This window comes from Martes martes, assembly GCF_963455335.1.
Source record: "Martes martes genome assembly, chromosome: 2".
Classification (NCBI taxonomy): domain Eukaryota; kingdom Metazoa; phylum Chordata; class Mammalia; order Carnivora; family Mustelidae; genus Martes; species Martes martes.
The window spans coordinates 173,415,410-173,440,410 of NC_137889.1; the positions used below are offsets into that span (position 1 = coordinate 173,415,410).

At 39.9% G+C, this 25,001-nt stretch overlaps 1 protein-coding gene across 1 annotated transcript in view; it reads left to right on the forward strand.

The window, feature by feature from the left end:
* LIMCH1 (LIM and calponin homology domains 1) overlaps positions 1-25,001 on the forward strand; it is a 326,880-nt gene that overhangs the window by 274,825 nt on the left and 27,054 nt on the right. Inside the window, exons 20-23 of the mRNA XM_080797210.1 lie at positions 594-812; positions 16,547-16,637; positions 18,230-18,393; positions 22,376-22,481. Of these exons, the coding sequence (XP_080653336.1) occupies positions 594-812; positions 16,547-16,637; positions 18,230-18,393; positions 22,376-22,481 (580 nt within the window). The remainder of the gene's footprint in view (positions 1-593; positions 813-16,546; positions 16,638-18,229; positions 18,394-22,375; positions 22,482-25,001) is intronic.

Consider the following 25,001-nt stretch of genomic DNA (forward strand, 5'->3'; position numbering starts at 1 on the left):
AATAGGAATTTACTGTGATTTAGCATGGCATCCGGCCAGGGGCCCTCATGTTAGCTTGCAAAAATATACCCACTGCCCCCTTACCACAAGATAAGCTGTAGAAGATTCCTGACCTTAGGTGGGTTCCACCTAATTTGTAGGCTAACCAGAAAAAAAAAAAAATCTCAAAATTCTGGCATAGCATTCAGAATTTAAATGAAGTGCTACAACCCAGGTTTGTGGTGTGTATTTATGCTTAAGATTCCTTGGTTTTCTACACTTTATTTTTTAAAATTTTATTTAAAATCAATTAATTAACATAGAGTGCATTATGAGTGTCCGAGGATATACTCTAAAATAAGAGCGCACCCCGAGTAAGGCGGACACGAAATTTAATCCAAAATGAAGGGGCCCGAGAAGATGGACAGCCTTTTAAAGAGGCCCATAGAGCCTTCATTTCTAGAACCGATAGAAGCATATGAGAGACCTTATTTTTTGCTGGACTGTGACTAATAAATGGTAATGTTTTACTGTGACTCTAAATGTGTTTTTTCATCGTTATAGTCTTCCACTGGGAAATAGCATGTGGTTTTTGTTCCTTGTGTTTCCTATAGGTAGATGGGAAAGTCAGCGTGAATGGAGAAACAGTTCATGGTGACAAGACGGAGAAGGAGAAAGAATGTCCCGCGGTGGCCCCTGCCCCCTCGTTAACCAAATCCCAGATGTTTGAAGGTGTGGCCAGAGTGCATGGGTCCCCGGTGGAGCTCAAACAAGGCAACGGTAGCATTGAGATCAGCATAAAGAAGCCAAATTCTCTTGCCCAAGAACTAAGAGTAAGAACACACTTTTCTTTTCCTTTGGGGGCTAATTCCACTGCGAAAGAATCTGTTTTTAAAAATAAGTAGATCTTGATAACCACCATTGCTCTCTCTGTGGGTATATTATTTTGCTAAGGCTGCCATAACAAAGCTAACAGAGTGGCTTAAACACCAGAAATTAATCGTCTCATAGTCGTGCTGGCCACATGTCCAAATTCAAGGTATTGGCAGGGTTGGTTCCTTATGTTGGCTGTGAGGGAGACTCTGTTCCATGTCTGTCTGCTAGTTTTTGGTGGTTTGCTAACACTCTCTGGTATTCCTTGGCTTGTAGAAGGCTTCCCCTGATCTGTGCCTTCTTTACGTGACATTCCATCTGCGTACTTGTCTGTGTCCAAGCCTCCCCTTTTTATAAGGACACCAGCCATCCTGGTTTAGGGACCCACTCCACTCCAGTATGGCCGCAGCTAACCTAACCCATTATACCTGCAATGATACTATACCAAGGAAGGTCCCATTCTGGACCTTCTGAGGTACACAGAAGTTAGGACTTCAGCATATGAATTTGGGGGGCTGTAGGAGACACAATTCAACCCCAGTCGGTGCGGTATAATAGAAGTTATATTATCACTTATGAGTAAGAGAAACTTTTTTTTTTGTCTTCACATTTTTGGTATCTAGTGTTATAGAAAAATAAATAAATCTCTAAAATACCTTTCTCCACCCCTTATTTATTTCCCATCAGACCTGTTAATGCACTGTGAAAATGACTGGTGCTCTAGGAACCTGGCTTTCCATCCTTGACAATATGTATAAAAGGGTATCTGTCTTATTAGCTTAAAAACAAACAAACAAAAAACCCCCCAAACACTAAAAGCGATAAAAGGTGTTCTTAGCCCCTTCAATTCAGAACAATTGGAAGCAACTATTGAATAGCCAAGCTGAAAAATGTCGGGTGATTCAACAATTACAGGAGAGAAAACTCAATTTTCTATTCTGTTTGCTGGTTTGGTAGGCAAAACAGAGTCGGAAAGATGACCCTTTCTTAGGTCTCTCTCCGGAAGGGCTCATGCTGGTTTTGCGGCTCAGACCCAAACTTTCACGGCCACAGACACAGCCCACCTTTTAGAGTGCAAGCTGGATTCTGCACAACCTCGTTCGTCCTCACCAGACGCTGATTTCTGCAGCTTTCATTGATAGCGTTTGGGTTGGAATTACAAAGGATGGGGGACACTGTCACAATTTTACCCCCAGAGCCTAAGAAGATTTGACCCCCAAGGGAACTTGTCTTCTGTTTCCAAGGCTGAGTTAGAAGACCCAGCTAGCTAAACTCACCAGTGGACTGGGTCTTATTTTGCTTATCCCTGGAGATACCTTCTTGTCTCTTATCTTTTTTTCTAATTGTAGCATAATTGACATATCATATCCTATTAATTTCAGGTGTACATCATAGTGATTCGATATCTTTACACATTACAATCAATCCCCACAATAAGCCCAGTTACCATCCACCACCATCCAAAGTTATTACAATATCATTGACTGTATTTCCTATATGTACGTTATATCCCCATGACTTACTTATTTTATACCTGGGAGCTTGTATCTCTTTATCCCCTGAAATTATTTTGTCTGCCCCCCCAAACCCCACTGCACTCTGGTATCAAACAGTTTGTTTCCATTATCTATGAGTCTGTTTTGTTTTTCACTTGTTTTGTTTTTTGGACTCCACATACAGTATTTCTCTCTCTCTGCCTGACCTATTTCACTTAGCATTACACCCTCTACGTCCATCTATGTTGTCTCAAATGGCGAGATCTCCTTTTTCATGGCTAAGTAATATTCCGTCGTACATATATACCACGTCTTATTTATCCATTCATCTATCAATGGACACTTAGCTGTCCATTGTCCCGTATCTTGGCTTTTATAAATAATACTGCAATGAGCATAGGGATGCATATATCTCTTTGAATTGATGTCTCATTTTCTTTGGATAAATAGCCAGAAGTGGAATTGTTAGATCATAAGGTAGTTCTATTTTTAATTTTTTGAGGACCCTTTATCCTGTTTTCCACAGTGGCTGCACCATTTGCATTTTCATCAACAGTGCACAAAGATTCCCTTTTCTCTACATCCTTGCCAATTCTTATTTTCTGTCTTTTCGATAGTAGCCATTCTGACAGGAGTGAAGTGATAGCTCATTGTGATTTTGATTTGCATTTCCCTGATGATGAGTAACTTTGAACATCTTTTCATATGCCTGTATGTCTTCTTTGGGAAAGTATCTATTCAAGTCCTCTGACCATTTTTAAATTAGTTTTTTTTATATTAAGTTGTATAAGTTATTTGTATATTTCAGATATTAACCCCGTATCAGATGTCTGACTTACAAGTATCTTCTCCCATTCAGTAGGCTGCCTTTTTCATTTGCTGATGGTTTCCTTTGTTGCACAAAAGCTTTTCAGTTGGATGTAATCCTGTTTTTGTTTTGTTTTGTTTTTTGTTTTTGTTTTTGTTTTTTCAATTTTCGCTTTTGTTACCCTGAGGAGACTGGCCCAAACAAATACTGATAAAACAAATGTCAGAGAACTTACTGCCTATAATTTCTTCTAAGTATTTTATGGTTTTGGGTATGACATTTAAGCCCCTAATCCATTTTGAATTAATTTTTGTATGTGGTGTAAGATAATGGTCCAGTTTCATTCTGGGATTTGTTTTTTGAGGAAGAATAAAATGTGTTTTCTCAGAGGAGCTGAGAGGATGTAATTCTTCCCCACGGTGCTCAAGTCCTATGAAGGAGTTGCAAAGGGGAATAAACCAAAATAATTTCCTCACATGGTAACACATTTACTGGTCTCCAGGAGCAAAGTTTTGTGATCCAGGAAAATGCTGAGTCTCTCAACATGGAATTTAATTTCACTTTTCATTTGCATAAATGTTATCATCTCTGAAGAGTTTTTACTAATTATCATAAGATGAAATATTGAGTTTTGCTGCTAGCATGGGAACTTTACTGGAAGAGTCCATATATGCTCTTAATTTTAAATTAGAAGTTTCTATAATTAATTAGATATTGTAGTGGTAGAATTGCTTTTCTGGGACAGTTAGTAATTCTCTTCTTATTTGTCTTTTGCCAGACTTAGTGATAAGCATTTCTTAAGTTCCCTGATCAGTACCTTTCCATGACTCAGTTTGACTACTAGGGTCACAGGCCCTTTGCATGTACTATTAAGCTCAGCTCTTTCTCATTATACTTTACAAAATCAACAGTGTTGGTGTTATGCTTGGTCCATGACACTTGCCACATAATAGAGGTACACAGGGCTTACTCAGGCCCAGCAGATAAATTATAAGAACAAATCCTGAGGGCTCTACCATCAGGCACACGTCTACATTCTATCTCTCACCAGTTCTGCCCTCTGGCCATTTTGTTGTTTGAGTTTGGGAGAAACCCTGCCCCTCGATGAATAGATTTTATTCCTGATAGAAGTTAAAGAATAAGTGAAGAGACTGGATGGTATGATGCCTAAACTTTCTAAACCAACTATTTAATCTCCTCTTGTTCTAAGTTTTTAACCCTTTGGGGGAAAAAAGCTTTACCGGTGGCATTAAGCAGAAGACTCCTGAAACAGAAGAAAAGGGCGTTGGTTTGTTTTTAGAGCAGTATAGCCTCCCTTTAAAAATATACTCATTCTTGATAATGAGTCATATTCTTATTTTTACAGTGAGCAAATTGAAAAAATAGCCCGTTCTCTTTTTAATGACAGGCATTTTCCACTTTAATAGTAGTTAAACTCCCTAAAGGCCGAGAGAAGATGGATTGAAATATTTCACATTGATTGTATATCCCCAAAAGTATCTTGTTTGAAGGGAAGCAAAATTAGGTAATTTGAGAGAAATCATCTTACTTCAGAAATGTATACACTATAACAAGAAAAACCCCAAAGAAAAGGTGGCCCCGCGGACTTTCTTCCCCTGAATCAGCCTGATCCTGGGCAGTCTCAAGATGTAGGTCCAAACTCTTGGAAAAGCCTGGGAGCCTCTTCCTTTATAGATCTCTTACTTGAAAAATACTGCCCAGAGTTGGGGATGCCTGGGTGGCATAGTCAGTTAAGCGTCTGACTCTTGGTTTCAGCTCAGATCGTGATCTCAGGGTCGTGAGATCGAGCCCCGCATCGGGCTCTGTGCTCAGTGTGGAGTCTGCTTCAGATTCTTTCTCCTTCTCCCTCTGCCCTGCCCATATGTGCTCTCTCTCCCTCTCTTTATCTCTCTCAAAGAAACAAATCTTAAAAAAAAAAAAAAAAAAGGAAAAGAAAAGAAAGAAAAACTGCCTCGTTTGGACTCATTTCTAGTTCGGGAGCCATAGTGGTTCTGAATAGAAGTAGCCTTTTTTCCCCTAGACTCTATACTCCAGGCTCTCCACTCAACTATGGCAGGGGCTAGCACAGTATTTTCTGGGTAGATCACTACCTGTATGCATCTGTTAGACTGTAAGCCAAGAGGTTAGCTCTCCTACAGAGAATGTTGGCTCATTATTAAAACAGTCTTCATACTCACTTACAACTTATGACACCAAAAGTTTTCCATTCCCAGTGTGTTATCCCAAGAGTCATTTGAAAAGCATGTCTTCTCCCAATAAACCTACTCCTCATTTCACGTCCTTCCCCGTATCCCAAGAAAAGCATTTCTTGACTATGTTGCAGCCGGTGTATTCCCGTTGAAGTGGTGGAATTCAGTGGTCGTGGCAAAATAGAGGGAGCACCTAAAACAGAGGGGCTGCCCCTCAGAGCCTCCCCTCTGCCGGGCCGGAGACCGGCTTGGACTCGATGTGCTATTTTCTCATTCATGTGCCCCATTCTGGGGGGCCGTCAAAGGAATAGTGTTCTCTTTAAATGGCGTCTTTCTTCCAAAAACTGCATTCCCAACAGATACACTCTTTACAGAGGAGTAACCTCCCCCACCACCAAAATGTCACAGCTGTCCAGGGCGAGCTGGAACTGCTCAAAGGGCATGGCAGCCGTAGGCAGGAGCATCCATTCAGACCGTGAGGCAGGGTGGTAGGGGAGGGTGACCGCAAGACTCCCGTCGTGGGGGACAGGCTGAGGTTGGACTGTCAGCCTCTGGGACCAGCGCGGCCACTTTTGTGCGGTATTATGTCTTCTCTCTGGCTTCTTTCTCCCTCACCTTTCTCATTTAAAACTCTCGGGACTGTTGCTCTCTCACTTAAGAAATGGAGACTCAATTAAGTTAGGCTTGTTATTACTATTATTTTTTAATACTCTGGCTGTATCTATTGATATCAGCAAATTCCAGATCATCCTCAGCTGAATCACTTGTCAGGTAATGACACAGTGACAGCAGTTACCTTGCCAGTAGTTGGTTGCCTGGGAACCGATAAGCCTGAATTAAGGACTACTCTCTGCCCCATTTTTGAAGCAGGGAAGAAAAAAAAAATCTCATAAACTTGCTGGGAGGGCAGTTTTCATAAAGCAGCCAGAAAAGTGTATAAAGTAAAGTTTAATTAAGTGCTAGATAATAGGGTCAGAAGACTAGTGGGTTGAAAGATTTGCAGAGAACAGTTAAGATCCTTATAGGTTGGGGTTAGTGGGAAAAGTTTTGTGTGGGACGTGGTTTTTAAACTTGACCTTGGGTGTGGGATTTGCATTGGTTATTCCACAAGTTGGGAACGGCAGAAGCAAAGGCTTGGACAGTGGTGAGGAAGCCACAAGAAGATTCCAGGGGTGGGTCACAGGGCTAAGGTGTGATGGGGTTGACTAGGATGTTACATATTCTAAGCAAAGGGGTCCGGTCTCCCACGGCCTGACCTGGTTGCCCCAGAGATATTTCCCCGCAGAAACCTTTTTGTTTTATTTTGTGTTTTAAAATATTGGCTTCTGTAAGAAAATCATGTCCTAGCACAAATACAGACTCCTGGAATCCAGGATTGGAAAATAAGTTGGAAGGTCTTCTTAGCTGATGAAGACTTTATCCTGCTCAGTAACCTACAGAGAGATGTTTCTGTCGCCCTCAAAGCTAGTCCAGAGTTTTCTCAATCCGCTGTGAGCTGAATTTGTATTTGACTCTCTTCCTTCTTCTGTGGTACCAAAAATGGCCCTTTCCTAAAATACCTAGAGTACTCCATGTAGTAGGTCAAAGATCTAAGCCCACCTGAGCCTCAGTTTATATTAAAGACAAAGATAATAGTAGTATATGCCTCTCAAGGTTAGTGTGAGAATTCCTGTCTAGAGTAAGCACTTGGCATGACTTCAGACTCACAGACAGGGGTGCCCTTAAGTTATTTTTAATAGGGTTGTACAACCAATGGGAGAAAGTGACGGTACCGTTTCCAGAAGCCCCGAAAAGTGGTAGGTATAAAGTTTCTTAGGTTTAAAGCATGATCGTCAAAAATTGCCATCTTGCACAGGTGTGAATTTCAAACAAATGGGGTGAATTTCTTGTCAGTGTCCAGCTCGGCTTGTCAGTTGTTCCAGTTGTAATTCACTAAGAAACATGCGGCTGTGAATACTTTTTCCAGGAGGCTGACTGCCTTCCAGATACTCCATGTGGTACTTCCTCTGGTCTTTCTGTTATTCCTGTTCCCTCTTTCCCAAGTCTGGCTTCCCTCTGCCACCTAGACCCTGCTAATCACTCCCCCTCCCCAACTCACCCCGATGTTGTCATGCTGACCAGCTCCTTCCTCCCAGATCTGTAGCAATCCTCCCTCCCTGACCGAGGGCCAAACTTTGCCGGCAGGTTTCTAAACGATTTCGTCTGTTTTCTCAAGCTAAGTAATAAGGTAGGTCTATTTTTTTTCAATCTTGATAATATCACCCCTAGGCCTTCCTCTTAAAAATTCAGTGCTTTACTAATCTTGTCCGATCCAGGAAAACAGACAATCCGATCTTTCTTGAAACATTTCATTTTGCAGTGAGAGCCGGGGGAAGGCATTTGAGTAGGTGCTGTTTTCCTTACGACTGAGACCCACTGCAAAATTCCTTTCAGATGTCAAATGTCAACAGGCATTTCTCGAGAAACTGTTTTTCTCCATCTAGAAGTAATGGAAGGAGTGTTAAATTAAAAGTCATTGAAGGTATTTAGGTAAAGAAGCATTTACAGATGATCCATCAGAGCCAATTTAAAGAAAAATAAAATCTATCCCGTTTACCTGGACCAGAGCCTCACATTATGGGTTTGAAAAGTTTAGGCAAAAAGAAAAAGTCTGAGGAGTGGAGAGTCTGATCCCCCATGCAGATCCTCTTTTACCCAGTGAAAGTAGATACTCAGAGGTATAAAAGTGAAAGGGGAAACACATGCATGGCATATGTGACCTCTGGGTCACTGGTGCCAAGACATAAATAGACTGATTTTCCAGGCTTCTGTCCAGAGAAGTTATTCGAGACCAAAGCCAGGAAATCGCTCAGTCACAGAATGGAAGCTGAGGAAAGGACGTTGGGTATCACATCTTCCGACCCATGGAGGTTAAATGATCAGCCCAACGTCTGGTCGTTCCTCCGTCCTGGGAACAGGACCACCCAAGCTCTGGGTCTCGGGACCGTTCCTGCTCTCCTGCTTTGTCTTTCCAGTTGCTTCTCCAGTGTTGCTCTGGGGCCAACCCGCAAGTGAGATCCCTGTTAGAATGAACAGCCAGACGCTAGGTAGATTTTGTGGCGAGACCACATTCCTCTCGGGCCAAGAAACTGCCACCCTCCCACTCCCACCGCCCCCCTCCCCAGCCCCCGGCCTCAGGGCTAAGTCTGACAGCAGAACGAGTTTGGATCATGTTCTCGGTCAAGGAGAAGCTGGCTCCTGCTTGGGCCCCTGTATCCTGTCTGTGCTCTCATTCTACTCAGGCGCAGTGATCTGTTCTTACTTCCTTGTTGTTGTCATTCTTGAGACAGTGTTACCCATCTGAGAGGGGAAGGCATCTCCCTGTTTAGCTGAAACCAAAGCAAAGTATGGGTCGGAAAGTGCCTTTTCCAGCAATGAGGGTTTGTTTCAGGCAAATTTCGGAGTCCAGCAGGTTAAAACTGCCAATTTTGAGCTCATTTCCTTTGAAGTAGTGATGTGAGTACAAAAATAACAAACCTTCAAGATGCAAGAGCCAGACACGAGCTAATTAAACTGTCTTTGGGGATCTCCCTTGATTACATACACAGCTGACTCTTGAACAACACAGTTTGAACCACATGCGTCCACTTATATGTGGATTTTTTTCAATATATACAGTACTGTATGTATTTTCCTTATGATTTTCTTAGTAACATTTTCTTTTCTCTAGTTCTCTTACTTTAAGAATTTGTGTGGAATACATGTAACACTCAAAATATGTGTTAATCGACTCTTCATGTTATTGGTAAGGTTTCTGGTCATCAGTAGACTATTAGTAGTTAAGTGTTGAGGAGTCAAAAGTTACACTTGAATTTTTGACTGTGCAAAGGGGTCAGTGCCCCTAACTCTGCCTTTGTTCAAGAGTCAGTTATAGTCTATACATATGGCAGAAGATGAAAGAAAACATAAACTACAGGGGCACCTGGGTGGCTCAGCTGTTAAGCATCTGCCTTTGGATCAGGTCATGATCCCAGGGTCCTGGGATCAAGCCCCGCATCGGGCTCCCTGCTTAGCGGGGAGCCTGCTTCTCCCTCTCCCACTCTCCTTGTTTATGTTCCCTCTCTGGCTGTTTCTCTCTGTCAAACAATAAATAAAATCTTTTTTAAAAAAGGAAATATAAACTACATACTGCTCCAGCCACTCAGAAATTGATACTAAGATTCTTTTTTTTTAATGTGTATCCTTCTCCTCTTTTTTCTCAGGGCATATAAAATGTTTTTTAAATGGGCTCATGTTATTCAAATTGGGTCATAGCTTGCTTTTTCTCTTAATTTACCCTGAATATTTTGCTAGCTAATAGCCTGATTTGGATGACTAGTATGTATTCAAAGTAAGCTTGAGAGTATGAGTTCCATAAATAATGCATAAACCATTTGCTTACCTAGCATAGATTATATATCTGCCCTATACCGGTGCCACATGCGCCTCGGACCCCCAGACCCCGGGCTGGGTGGAAAGGCCCAAGATGGGAGTGGTGGCTGGGGGCAGTCTGATCTCAAGCTGCCCTTGGAAGTGGAGACTAAGCTAGATTGCCTCCTGTTCTGAGAGTCCCTGAGAGTTCTCTTTTGCAGAACAAATGGATGACAAAGAAAGGGAGTGGAAAAGACAGTTTGAGTCATTTCAGCAAAAACCTGGGGACTCCCAGATTCTTATACTGCATCTTAGCAATCAAAACCTTTACATACCAGGGGATGAGAGGTGGGCGTGAGTCCAAACCCGGATGACGGAGTGCTGGGTCTGGTCCCTGACTACTAGCAGGGACCCTGCATAAACCAAGTAGCCTCCTGGACTTCAGTCTCCTCACCTATACTAAGAGAGAATCATCTGGATTATATACCTTAGAAGCTCGCTGTGAGCATCAAGTGAGATTACCTATGTCAGGTGTCCCAACAGCGCTGACTCATGGTAATTGCACTAAGCACCAAGGTGGCTACGGTCACTACCCTTCAAAGCGTCATTTTAAGGGAAGATAAAAAGGTCATCGGGGAGCTCAGTGTTTGAGTGGTAAGCCATATAGAAATGCACTCAGAAATTGGAGAATTCTTGGAAATGGAAATGTTCCGTTAGTCATGCATAAGTAAAATCTTACTGGAATGTGATGAGCTCGTAAAATAAACCTTAGTGAATAGTGCTGGAGGATTTTGTCTCCTTTGCATTATAAATTACGTCTAAAGGACTTCATGAATTATTCCCTTCATTCCAAGTGGCACACTTTCCCCATTTGAATGTATCTAAATCAGTATGTATCTTACAGTCAACAGTGTATCATATTTAACAGATAGTGTTTTCTTTCTCCGTGGTACCTAAAATAATGCAACTTAGAATTGATGGCATCTGAGATCTAATAAACTATACCCATTTTTTTGTTCAGTTTTGAAGTGGGGAGGCTTTGGCCTGGTTTCTGTAGTTTTTTAATTTTGTTTCTAGTAATTGGAAACCCTAGGGTTCTCAAAAGCATTGTTCGTCAGTATTTAAATCTGCAAATTTGCTTTCCAACCTCAGATAGTTTTCTATAATCTATTCAGTTTGGGGAACAACCTAAAAGATCAGTATTTCTGATAGGATTTTATATATGAACATCATAAAACGAAAATACTACCGCATATTAATATTTCTCTGTATGTGGGGGGGCGGAGTATGTTAAATTATAAAATCTAACTTATTCTTTTGTAATGCTAAGCTGGTTGGTCTTCCGATGCTGCTATTATGTCAGTCATTCATGTGAAAACGCAAACACACACACACAGGTATATATAACATATATAATAAAAGAGACTTTGGTCTTTTTAACTATTTCCACTCATAAAAGTCTCTTTAAAGGGATTCAACTCAGGCTTGTTAATATATTTAAAGTTACAAAATCTGTCAAGTAATATAAATATGTTGCTTGTTTCCTGCCTAGGGTTAAAAGTATCTTTTAATTTCATATTATGTTCTTCCAGAGTTGATACATGGTATAGAAAATGCCCATCTAATTATGAGGAGTTTGAAATCACCCCATCCTCCAAAAGAAAAAACACAATTTTTGCCACTAGATGCTATTGTAAAATCTTGTAGAAGCTTGGAAGGCTTGTTGCCCAAAGTTTCTTTGTGCTTTTTTTTAAGCTTGGAAAATTTGCAAACAATTTTTATTATTTTTTTTAACAGTGATTTTTCCCCCCAATTTTGTTATTGTGGTAAAATACACATGACATAAAATTTACTATCTTAAGGATTTTCATGTGTACACTTGAGTGGTATTAAGCACATTCGTAATGTGTAACCATCACCCCCATCCATCTCCAGAACTCTCTTCATTTTGCAAAACCAAAACTCTACCCATTAAACAATAACTCCCCACAATCCCCTCCCCCCAGACCCTAGCAACAACCGTTCTCCTTTTTTATTCCTTCCACCTTTCCCCCCATACCCCACCCTATGGTAACTGCCACTCTACTCTCTATTACTACAAGTTCGGCTTTTTTAATTTTAATTTTTTAGATTCCACATATAACTGAGATCATGCAATATTTGTCTTTCTGTGTCCAGCTTATTTCACTTAGTCTAATGTTCTCCAGATTCATCCATGTTGCAAATGGCAGAATTTCCTTCTTTCTTATGACTCAGTAATATTCCGTGGTGTCTGTCTCTGTGTGTGTTTAAATAGATAAGAGATAGGTATTTATTTGTATACAGATAAAATTATACATATACCAATGATATATTTGTATATAATAATAATATGTATGTATCATTGCATTTACTTATGTATTTCATTATGCATATAATGTAATATTGATATATCACATTTTCTTTATCCATTCATCCATCAACTTTTAGGTTGTTTCCATATCTTGGCTATTGTGAATAATGCTTTAATGAACATGGGAGTACAGATAGCTCTTTGCAATACTGATTTCATTTTCTCCGGATATATACCCAGAAGTGAAATTGCTAGATCATATGATAGTTCTATTTATAATTTTTTATATTTTTAATTCTTTGAGGATCCTCCACACCATTTTCCACAATGGCTATACCAACTTACATTCCCACCATCAATATACAAGAATTCACTTTTCTCCACATCCTTGACAACACTTGTTACCTTTGACTTTTTTGTAATAGCCATCCCTAACAGATGTGAGGTGATACCTCATTGTGGTTTTGATTTCCCTGATAATTAGTGATGTTGAGCATCTTTTCAAATACCTGTTTAATTATTTTTAATTGGCTTATTCTCCTTTTTCTCTTTTTTTGGCTGTGGGAGTATGAGTGTCTTATATATTTTGGATATTAATTCCTTATTGGATGTATGATTTGTAAATACTTTACTCACTCTATAGATTACCCTTTCATTCTGTTAACTGTTTCCTCTGCTGTGAAAAAATTTTTTAGCTTGTTTGCTTTTGCTTTTGTTGCCTGTGCTTTTAGTGTCATATACAAAAAATCATTGCCAAGACCAAAGCCAAGGAGCTTTTCCTCTGCCTTCTCCTAGGAGTTTTGCAGTTTTAAGTCTTTATCCCACTTAGACATTAGTTTTTGTATATGGTATAAGGTAAGAATTAAATTTCATTCGTTCATATGTAGAGACCCAGTTTTCCCAACACCATTTATGAAAGAAATCCTTTACCCATTGTGTGTCCTTGGTGCCCTTGTCAAAAATTAGTTGACCATGAAAGTGTGGGTTGATTTCTGGGCTCTCTATTCTATTCCATTGATCTGTGTGCATGTTTTTATGACAGTACCATACTGTTTTGAATAATGCCGTTGGAATTTTGATAGGGATTAATTACATTGAATCTGTAGATTGCTTTGGGTAGTATGGACATTTTCACAATATTAATTCTTCCAATCCATGAACACAAGCTATCTTTCTATTTCCTTGCGTCTTCTTCAGTTCCTTCCTCAATGTTTTCGTTTTTAGTATACAGATATCTCACCTTGGTTAAATTTATTTCTGCAATGCTATTGTAAATGGGATCATTTTCTTCTTTTTTGTATAGTTTATATTGAGTTCGTATCCTGAAACTTTGCTGAATTCATTTATTAGTTTTAACAGTTTTTTTGTGGAATCTTTAGCACTTTCTGTATATAGGAGCATGTCCTCTGCAAATGAATAATTTTTCTTCACCCTTTCCTATTTGGATGCCTTTTATTTCTTTTTCTTGCCTAATTGCTCTGGCTAGGACTTCCAGTACTATGTTGAATAAAGGTGGAGAGAGTGGGCACCCTATCTTGTTCCTGATTCTAAAGGAAAGGCTTTGAGCTTTCCACCAGTAAGTACGATGTTAGTTATGAGCATGTCAGATATGGCCTTTATTATGTTTAGGTGCATTCTTCTATCCCTAATTTGTTAAGAGCTTTTATCATGAAAAGAGGTTGAATTTTGTCAGATGCTTTTTCTGCATCTATTGAGATGAGCACATGATTTTTATCCTTCATTTTATTAGTATGGTGTATCACATTTTTTATTTGCATATGTTGAACCATTCTTGCATTTTTTCATCTTTTTAACATCTTAATTTTATTTTTTTCAGTGTTTCAAGATTCATTGTTTATGCACCACACCCAGTGCTCCATGCAATACGCACCCTCCTTAATACCCACCACCAGGTTCACCCATCCCCCAGTCCCCTTTGCCTCCAAAACCCTGAGTTTGTTTCTCAGAGTCCACAGTCTCTCATGCTTCATCTCCCCCTCCAATTTCCCCCAATTCACTTTTCCTTTCCTTCTCCTAATGTCCTCTGTGTTATTCCTTATGCTCCACATTTCTTTGTTTTTACAGAATTCGATAACAGTTTCCACCAATGCGTTAACTAGAAAGAGTTTTCATTTTGATTAATTGAAACACAAATTTTGATTTATGAGTAAAATACATGAACTTTTAAGACACCAATAAATTCATAGCTTTTTGAGAACCTGTGGGGATATTTTATAATGTATTTAATAATGCCTTTGCTGAAACCAATTTTAATATTTATCTTAAAACCATTTAAGATGTATTGAATATTTCATACATATTTTAAAAATTCAACTTTAGCCCTTTATAATTAAGACACTATTATTAAAAAAAATAGTAGTCATTAATTTGTTCTCTTTGGTTGTTGAAGTATATTCTAGCCAGTATTTTATCACCCTTCCCATTACTTTTATCAAGCAACTACTATAATATTAGTGGGAGAATCTTGGAATTACTCTGGAATCAATTGGCTCTCAACTAAAGATAATGTAAAATTACATTGATTTTGTTTTCTGAATCAGAAAGCAATGCATTATCGGGGAACATTTGGAATACAGAAAAAATATTTATAAAGAAGCAGTCCTCCAAAATTTAAGAACATTAAAAATAATCACTATTAACATGTTAGTATATATCCTATATTTTATAGACATTTTTATATATGTATTAGCAGGTATATTTGTGTATAAACATAGCATATACAAAGTCTTACATATGTAGACATCAACCTGGATATAGAGTTTACATTTTTTTACTTAACATTAGATAGTAAGTCTTTTCACATATCACTTATTGTTTAATACCATGATATAGTTTATGACTGCATAATATTTCCTTCTATGGATATACCATAATTCATTCAACCATTCTCCAATTGTTGGACATTCAGGTTGTTTCAAATTTTTTTAATGTTATAAATTTAATGAAGCGTAAAACAGATAAATGGAAGTACTTCTGAAAGAGAGGAACATAGGCTTAAAAGTGATGAACTGAGGGGCACCTGGGTGGCTCAGTGGGTTAAAGCCTCTGCCTTCGGCTCAGGTCATGATCCCAGGATCCTGGGATCAAGCCCCACATTGGGCTGTCTGCTCAGCAGGGAGCCTGCTTCCTCTTCTCTGCCTGCCTCTCTGTCTACTTACGATCACTGTCTGTCAAATAAATAGGTAGACTCTTAAAAAAAAAAGTGATGAACTGAGGTGTTATTGAAAGAGATGACTATCATGGTGACGTGCCAAGTGGATTCAGTAGCAAGATCCAAATCAGAGAGACCCCTAGTGGAAGAACATGGAAGTCAAGGATCAACTCAGGCCCGACCTTATAGAAACAGAAAGGAAGAGATGGATATGAAAACTACTGGGACGATGGGGTGGCTCAGTCATTAAGTGTCTGCCTGGGCTCAGGTCATGATCCCAGCGTCCTGGGATCGAGCCGCACATCGGGCTCCCTGCTCGGCGGGAAGCCTGCTTCTCCCTCTCCCACTCCGCCTGCTTGTGTTCCCTCTCACTGTGTCTCTCTTTGTCAAATAAATAAAATAAAATAAAATAAAAACTATTATGTTAGGACCAGGACTTGGCAAATGATGGGCACTCATGAGATACGAGTCAGGAAACTCTTCAGAGTTTAATTTGTGCACTGGGGGGAATTAACATCATAAATAGAAACTATGAGATTTGGAAGAGGGGCTTATTTGAAGGTAACTTTTAGCATGTTTACCATGACACCAATGTGCCAGACTGAAGCTTTGATGGACGCTTGGGCTGGAGATGAAAGTACACTTCATAAATGGGTAGAGAATGTAATGATGAATGCATGAAAATAATTGATACATTTGAGGGTCATTCAGCACAGGTGATGGAAAATAGTTGAAGTTTAGTAGAGAGAGAGAGGGAGAGTGAGAAATCAGGTAATAGAGTTCTTGAGAGCCCAGAGAGAAAGCAAACATCAAGAATGAAATCCACAGTGCCAGGAGTCAGAGGCATCGGTGCTGAAGACAAGCTACTGAAAGGTTAATTGTAACCTTACTTTTTTTTTTTTTTAAATTAGTGATATGACCCTAAGCCAACTCCAAAGGCATTTGGGGGCAAGTAGGTGGCCACTATGATTTTGAAAATTCAGTGGTGATGGGAGAGGAAAAGTGGGATGTGTGTCTGAGGTGGTCAGAGGAGGCTGGGAGGCAGTGGGTTCATGTGACCTCATGTGGCCCCTCTTCTCCTTCCCAGACTAGCTCCTTCCAGCCAATCCAGCCTTTCACCGGAAGGCTACCTAGGAAATGGAAGAAGTATGAATCCATATAGGCACCTTACCTCCTTGGCCTAAAAATTACTGTTCAAAAAGAAAGACAGAAAGAAATCTTTTACCTTTTAGAACTTTCAAAGAGATAATTTATTCAAAAGGGAAAAAAAAATCTTTGTCTTTTCAGGCAGCCACTGAGGAAACTGAACAGAACAGTCAAGAGGATGTAAATGATGGCGAAAAACCACAGAAAGGGAATACGGAACTTGCCCCATCAGGTTTGTTCCCTGACAAACTGGTTTTAAGGTAGATCATGGTAACTGTTAAGATACAATGGGAACAGTCAAGAATTTCTCCCACTGAGCCATAGATAGTAAAGCAAGGCTCCATAACTGGTGTGATTGTGCTGCCACCTAGAGGCTTCCTGGGGAAATCATGTCATTTATCTTTCTGTAGAAACAGGAGCCCATCCTTTTGACTACTGTGGTATTTTTTGTTTTTTTTAAAGTACTTTCCATCATCAAAAAGGTTATATTTTGGGGCACCTGGATGGCTCAGTGGGTTAAAGCCTCTGCCTTCGGCTCGGGTCATGATCGCAGGGTCCTGGGATCGAGCCCCGCATTGGGCTCTCTGCGCAGCAGGGAGCCTGCTTCCCCCTCTCTCTGCCTGCCTCTCTGCCTACTTGTGACCTCTCTCTCTCTCTCTGTCAAATAAATTAAAAAATACCTTTTTAAAAAAAAGGTTGGGGCGCCTGGGTGGCTCAGTGGGTAAAGCCTCTGCCTTTGGCTCAGGTCATGGTCTCAGGGTCCTGGGATCGAGCCCCGCATCAGGCTCTCTGCTCAGCAGGGAGCCTTTCTCCCCTCTCTCTGCCTGCCTCTCTGCCTACTTGTGATCTCTCTCTCTCTGTCAAATAAATAAATAAAATCTTTAAAAAAAAATAGTTTATATTTCCCCCAAACAAATGATGCTGAAAACTGAGGGTCCTATTTTAACACACAGAACATCATCAGATAATAAAGATATAAATCAAAAATATATCACAAAATAGACGCTAAAATGAAAAAGCTGGTGAATAGTTTAAAAGAATTAAGTAATGCCCCCCATATGGATGGTGAGTATGAATAGAGACCCACTGTTCCCTTAAGTAATGTTTCTCAGTGCTTTTAACACATTTCTTCTCTTGGCAAGCCTAAAACGCTCTTACCTTCTTCTAAATACCAAATTATTTTAAAATAATTTAAAATAAATTTTTATTTTAAAATGAATTTTTAAATTTTTAAAATAAACTAAATAGCATTACTAAAAATTTTAGCATACGCTTTTTCAAACTAGAGTGCACCTCCACATTTTGATACGCACCCTCACTCTAGACTATACCTAATTCTTCCTTATATATCAGAGAACACTTGATTTTCATTGCATTATACGTGCCCCGCGATCCTTATCACATTCCAATTATGAAAATGTACTGTTTAAAAGGAGCATTGAAATATGAAAGAAAGACTCGGGCTGCCACTCAGCCCTTTGGAGAGAAACTGTCTTTCAGTGTTCTCCTACTCAACCCACCTACCGTAATATTTTGTGTCAACATTTTGTTGATTCTGCGACTCCTATTAAGAATTTAAATTTCCCCTAGTGGGGCCCCTTGATGTGTTTTGTGTTGTGTGGTTTCTTTTTTTCATGTCTTGAAAGAGCCTAGAAAATTCTGGCATCTCAGGCTCTTTACCACCTCTCATTGCACTGCAGTCCACCTTCTTATGGCCGAGGGCAGGAGACGTGCTCAGTGGACTTCGTGGCATGGCAGGAAAAATGGTCCCTTACATGGTTCTGTTTTTCTTCTTTATGTTTCTGAACATAACTCCATTTTCAGAGCCGCAGCATTTTACAACAACCGTGACCCGATCCAGCCCGACCGTGCCCTTTGTGGAGTTTTCCTCCAGCGCCCAGCTGAAGAACGATGTGCCAGAAGAAAAAGACCAGAAGAAAGTGGAAGATGAGATGAGTGGAAAGGTGGAGTTGGTGCTGTCACAAAAGGTAAAGTACACGGTGGTCTAAAGCAGTTAAATCCAAAGTCAGCGAGCGTGGCTTCACGAGGTAGCTGGTTTATGACGTGAGCGGTTGTACGTGGCGCTTGTTCATAATGAAGATTTAATTTCTTTCCAAAGCTGTGCCTGTCTTCAATCTGTATTTTTTTTTATGAATACAAATATACTATGTCCCTTATAAAACAATGCAAATGCGTATAGAGAGATGTGTGCATCAGGTCCCATGGGGTGCTCCAGCAGACCCTCATGGCCTGGGTGGCTTGTAAACACTGGAAGTCTATTTCTCACAGCTCTGGAGGCTGGAAGTCCAAGGTCAAGGTGTCTGGTGAGAATCCACTTCCTGGGTCACAGATCTCTGTCTTGTGGTAGCCTCACTTGGTGGGTGGGGTGAGGGAGGTCTCTTGAGTCTCTTATAAGTGCATGAATCACCTACGAAAGGCACCATGTCCTTATACCACCATCTCGAGGGTTAGGGTTTCAGCGTACGAATTTTGGGAGGCCACAGACAGTCCGTAGCTATACATTTTTGTAACTTATAGTAATGTGCATACAAATGTAACAACTCTATCAAGTAGTATATGCAAACATATAAAAAATAATATATAAATTTAAAAAAATAGAAATAGAGCAACAGAGAGAAAAAGTCACTGAAACCTACCTCTATGAGTAACCATTGATATATACTGATAAGTATGTATCCATTCAATAGCTTTTAAATTTTATTTTAAATAATTTTTTAATTATACAGGATTATATACATTTAAAGAAAAATGGAATATAAGTTCTAAAGCTTTATGGTTAGGTGTTAGTTTCCTGTGCATGAAGTTGCTTATTTGTGCTTACGAAACATTCTCTTTCCAATATTTACCTGTTTTATAACAATGGTGCTTCTGATGCCTCCGGACCTGCATAACAGGGAAACTAGAAAATTATTATTCTGATATAATGAGTTTTAATGTCTTGTTTTTATTAAATTTCTTCCTTGCTTGGAGTCTCATCTCATTCGTATTAATTTGGTGGTTTTTTTTTTCAGGCACAATCTAAAAGTCTTCATCTTTTATGCCAGTCACTCTCAACCTTGGTTGCCTTTTAGAATTTAGAAACACCAAGCATGCTGCATAGCAAATAAATCAGAATCACTTGGGGGAGGCAGGGCCCAGGCATCTGTATTTTTCAAAGCCTCCCCAGGTGATTCTGGTAGGCTACCAAGCTGGAGAACCATGGACTGGCACACTGGCTTACTCTATGTGGTGTTATTCCAACTTTAAAAATTCACCCTAAGTTGGGCTGTCACTTTAGAGTGAAAATATGACCCTGTCTATCTAGTTCCAGTTCATCTATCATTTACTTTGTCAGTATTGACTGTGCACTTACTAGGAGCCCAGCACCATACCAGATGCTTGATGTTCAACAGTGAATGCCTAGCCCCTGACCTTAAGAAGCTGACCGTGCTCTTGTCCTTGTAGAGCCTCGAGAATGCCTATTGCTATAATGCCCTTGTTGGATTTCAGACTCTAGTTATTCCCCACTTTTATACGTACAGGATGAAAGAACGGTCTAGATGTCTGAAAGGAGGAAATAAACTGTAGGAAGACATTGGGGACAGGCAGGATTTCCCACCTTTGGAGATTTGTGCGTTATCCACATTACACTTGTAAACATTGTTTATGTATCATTCTTCCAAATGGACTCCCCCCCCCCACTTAAATCTAAACTGAAAGGAGAAGTGTATCATTGCTAGAGAGTATTTTTTTTTTAAAGGTTTTATTTATTTATTTGACAGACAGAGACCACAGGTAGACAGAGAGGCAGGCAAAGAGAGAGTGGGTGAAGTAGGCTCCCTGCTGAGCAGAGAGCCCGATGCGGGGCTTGATCCCAGGACGCTGGGATCATGACCTGAGCCGAAGGCAGAGGCTTAAGCCACTGAGCCACCCAGGCGCCCCGAGAGTATTTTTTTTTTAAATGAAACAAAGTAAACACAATAACTAAAGAGTATTCATCTGGGTATCTCATCCGTGTGGTCTGTCTTTGGGCCACCAGTGTCATGTCTACCATACTATGGAAAAAGTTATTTTCAGGGATTCTTAACTTTGTGTGTGTATGGACCTTTTGGCATCTGGTAAATAGTATTCTAAAGATAGGATCTTTAAAGCATAAAATACCCAAGATTACCATGTTTTCCTTAGTATCCAGTGATATCAAATATATACCCCCTAAATTCTCTTCTGTGGACTGCAGTTAAGCATCTCTACTAGTTGGTTGGCAAGTGAACTAATGGTCTTGGAATCCAGTACTTTTCTTACACCAGATGAATCCCTGCCCTCCCTTTTCCCTACTGTGGAGTTAGCTCTTAGGAAAAGAGAGAAAAAGGTGATCACTATTGCAACAGATTGTGTTTTCCGACTTCACTTGCGAGTGTTCCCTTTGTCAGACAAAGTGCCCATGCTCACAGGCTGACCTTTTTACATAATGGTGGTTTTGAGCATTTCTGCTATTAACATTCATTTACAACTGAGCATTACCGAAACTTTTTTTGCCAGACTCAACAAAGGAGGAAATAGTATGGGGTTAAAATTTGGAGGTTGTCAACTTTAGTAAATCTAAGCTTTAGCTTTTTTATTTTTTAAAGATTTTATTTATTAATTTGATAGACAGAGATCACAAGTAGGCAGAGAGGCAGGCAGAGAGAGAGGAAGGGAAGGAGGCCCCCTGCTGAGCAGAGAGCCGGATGTGGGGCTCGATCCCAGGACCCTGGGATCATGACCTGAGCTGAAGGCAGAGGCTTTAACCCACTGAGCCACCCAGGTGCCACCTAAGCTTTAGCTTTTGCTGCATGTTTAACATTGAAGTTCATATGGCCATCTGGTTGACCTCTGTAATGCGCAATGAAGCGATTAACTCTGTTTTCTTCAGGATTCCATTAGGGTTGAATGTATTATTCATAAAGAAAAATAAAATTTTACCAAGAAGAAATTATAGACATTAAATCATCCTGAGAACCAAATCACAGATCAGCTTATGGTGAAACAAGCACTCTACGGCTTCAATTGCCTTGTTGACTATCAAATTAGTCTATTGGGAGCAGAGCCACCAGCCAGAGTGAATCTGAGAAATCCCTGTAAGCAGCTGAAAAGACATAAACTGATACAACCAGGCCCCTCCTTCAGATCTTTGCTCAGAATCTACTGACTGATTTTAAACATCAGTTTAGTAATCTGGAATCAGTTGATTGGAAGCAACGAATCAGAAGGAGGGTACTTTTACCAAAGGCCAGACTGGGGGAAAACAAAATAAAACTAAACAGCAAGAAAAAAAATCTATTTCTACAAAGCAAACATAAGAATTTTTAAAGCCTGTAATTTTGGAACTATTTACCATAAGGACAAGTGGTCTAACATGCCTCAAAAATCTCATAATGGCATCATTGCTATGACACTAGTTGATCACAGTTATTTATAATGATACTTCTTTGTTTTTAATGTGCTTCATATAGGTTTGTGGGAGGGCTCTGTAGTGTCTCAAGAATAATGTCCATTAGAAAGTGATATTATTTCCATATTCAGCACTTACATAATAAGATTTTTTTCTTTCTTTTTTGTGGAACATCTCACTGCCTAACATTACAAAATACTATATTATGTAGTATCAGGAAGAGAATATGTGATTGATCAATCAGAAAATGAGACAGAGTGATTTACAGTCCCAATGATGGAATAGTATCTTCTGGGTTTGGAAAACAGTGATCATCATATTTTTATGCTCCAGTTTGATTTCTCTGAAAAAAATCTGCCTCTATATTAATGTAGAAAGCACAAAGGGGTTTTGGGGAAAGGGTGAACATTTCCGTTTAAAAGTCGGATGTTTGGTTTACTGACTTCTGGAATAGCCATGAGTCCTTAAATTTTATTTCACCTGTGCATTTTTTAATGGACAATATTTGTAACGCTTCTGCCTGTTTGCCCGTGATCCAGGTGGCAAAGCCCAAATCACCAGAACCAGAAGCAACCCTGACGTATCCATTTCTGGACAAAATGTCTGAAACCAACCAATTACACTTGCCAAATCTCTGTTCTCAAGGTAAAAAGAAAGAAATGTTTTATTTAAGTGCCATGTGTTCTGTTGAGCTCATCTATAGTAAAATAGTCTTTATTTTATTTTGTTTAATTTAAATTCAAGAATTAACATACAGTATATTACTAGTTTCAGAGGTAGAATTTAGTGATTCTTTCACTCGTATGTGGAATTTAAGACACAAAACAGTGGATCGTAGGGAAAAATAAGACAAAATTAGAGAAGGAGACAAACCAACTGAAATATCCTTTATTTTAAAGGAAGATTACTTCCTTTATGTTAACATCCCATTAGCCATGGTGCTTGCAAGAGGCCGTGGTGGCTGAATTAAGTCACTTCAGAATGGAAATCGGGGGGTTGCATTCTTTATTTGCCCCAGTCAGGAACCCACCGGCCAAAAGCATTTTGTGAGCAGAACGCCAGAGGCACGACAGGGCCTCTGTAAGTGTTTGATACCTTAAAATAATTTTATTGACTCCAAACTGTCAAAAAAAATTACAAACTAAAAAAATAACTTCAATAAAAAGTATATCATCCTAATATTATATCAACTTCATTAATTGTTAATGATCCCATCTTTATAAAATAGCCATTGAATCTGATAATTTGACTTTTTAGAAGAAAATCAGATTTTATTACCTCATAATTCCTGGGTATGTATGATGATTACTGAGAAATCATTCACAGTCATAGATTAAATATGTTCCGCAAATTCCCCAGGAACCCCTTAGGCCATGTATAGGTTGTGAATTCAACCCTTTACTCTTTAAGAGTCCTACTTGAATACCTTTATCCTCATGAGACACTCAGGTGCCCACAAACACCAGAAAGAAACGGGGTCGGGGAGTGTCCTGAGAATTCCATGATTATTCTTCAAAACAGATAGACCATGGGGACCTCCTGGTCTGAGTTCTCTCTACAGATGTGAAAATGGCTAGAGTTGAGGCAAGAACTGTGAGGTTTTTGTTTGTCTTTTTTTTAATGTACTCTTTCCAGTACATTTTATAGATTTATCAGTTCCAGCAAAGAGAAGATGGTACAGGGTCATTGTGGCTGGGGATTTATTTTACTTTCCTTTTTTCAAGGATGGGCAGCCATTTGGGGCCGCCGTTGGCAGAATCTGGGTTGACTTCCATTAGCTTTAGTTGATGGCTGGGAGAGAAGGTGCACTCTGTTTGAGTAACAGGAAATGCTTGGGAGAGAATTAATTAGTACATATACTGATGATCATTTGTTTCTAATTGTGGGAACAAGTTCAATACTGTCTTCAAAGCATTTGTTTTAAATTTGTCAGCCCTACTGTCCTGAAGGGAATTGACAAAAATGAAATCTCGTAACTGGGTCAGCAATTGACCATATTTAGATAGAGTTTAATCCTGCCCCATTTCTCCCACTTTTTAATTGTGTGGATAAGTAACACAGAGAGGAAGTAGGTATTTTAAGCCATCTTAATTAGTTTTGTTGTCTCACACGTTTTGCCGTCCCGTTACATTTTGATTTTATAAAATGTGCTGTCAACGAAGGGACTTTCCATTGTGCTTTATCAAAGTGGAGTGACAAAAAAATAAAATTTGGTAGCACTGGAGCGTCTCGAAGTTTAGACTTCAGGAGAGAATTATATTTGGCGTGCACCTGTTCTGTGCTCTCGTCTGGGTCGGGGGAGCCGGAACGACAGCTGCAGGTTCTGGAGACAGAATGCCCAGGTTTGAATTCTTGCCTGTGTGGTTCTTAGCCATGTGATCCTCCCCACCAAGTTCTCCTAATCTCTAATCATCCCCTGTGAACTGTCGAAGGGAGATCACAGAACTACCAACCTCATAGGGGTCTTGGAAGAATGAAATGGGATCAACCAAAAAGAGGGTTTAGCTCCACACCTGACCCAGAATCAGCACTAATAATACAATCTGGCAGTTTCAGAGGAGTAGCAGTAGGAGTAGAGTTACAGAGCCAGACGCCAGGCCGTAAGGGGCTATTCTCAAATGCTTTTCTTAGAACAAGGGTGTGTGTTGCAGAGATATGGCTCTAAGCGGTCATTTGCAAATAGGAGTGTGAGCCAGAGTTCTCCGCAGGGCTGGTTGACACACAGGTCTCTGGGCTCCGCTCCTCCAGTGTCTGGGGAGGTCTGGGTGGGGGCCAGAGGATTTACATTTTTAACAAGTTCCCAAAGGTGATGCTGATGCTGCAGGGCCAGGGACCAGGCAAACCACAGACATAAAGTAGGTGTTTAAACTGCACAGCAAAGACACCATCAAGAGATAGGAAAATAACAATAAGACTTGTTTGGAGCAACTAAGTTCCTATCCTCAAGAAGCAGAAGGCCTCCAGTAAATGTAAACTTAGAAGACATAATTTGTCTTTAATTGGGAGAGGAGGGGGGAAGTATAGGACTTTGCCCAGATATACAAATTCCGTGGGAATGGGAAGTCCAGGGTTCTGGGTACGGAATGAATGAGTCATGGGAATGGGCAAGAAAGACCCAGCGCAGGAAGGAGTCACTGGTGTTGGCGCTAGTGCTGTGTGGTGACA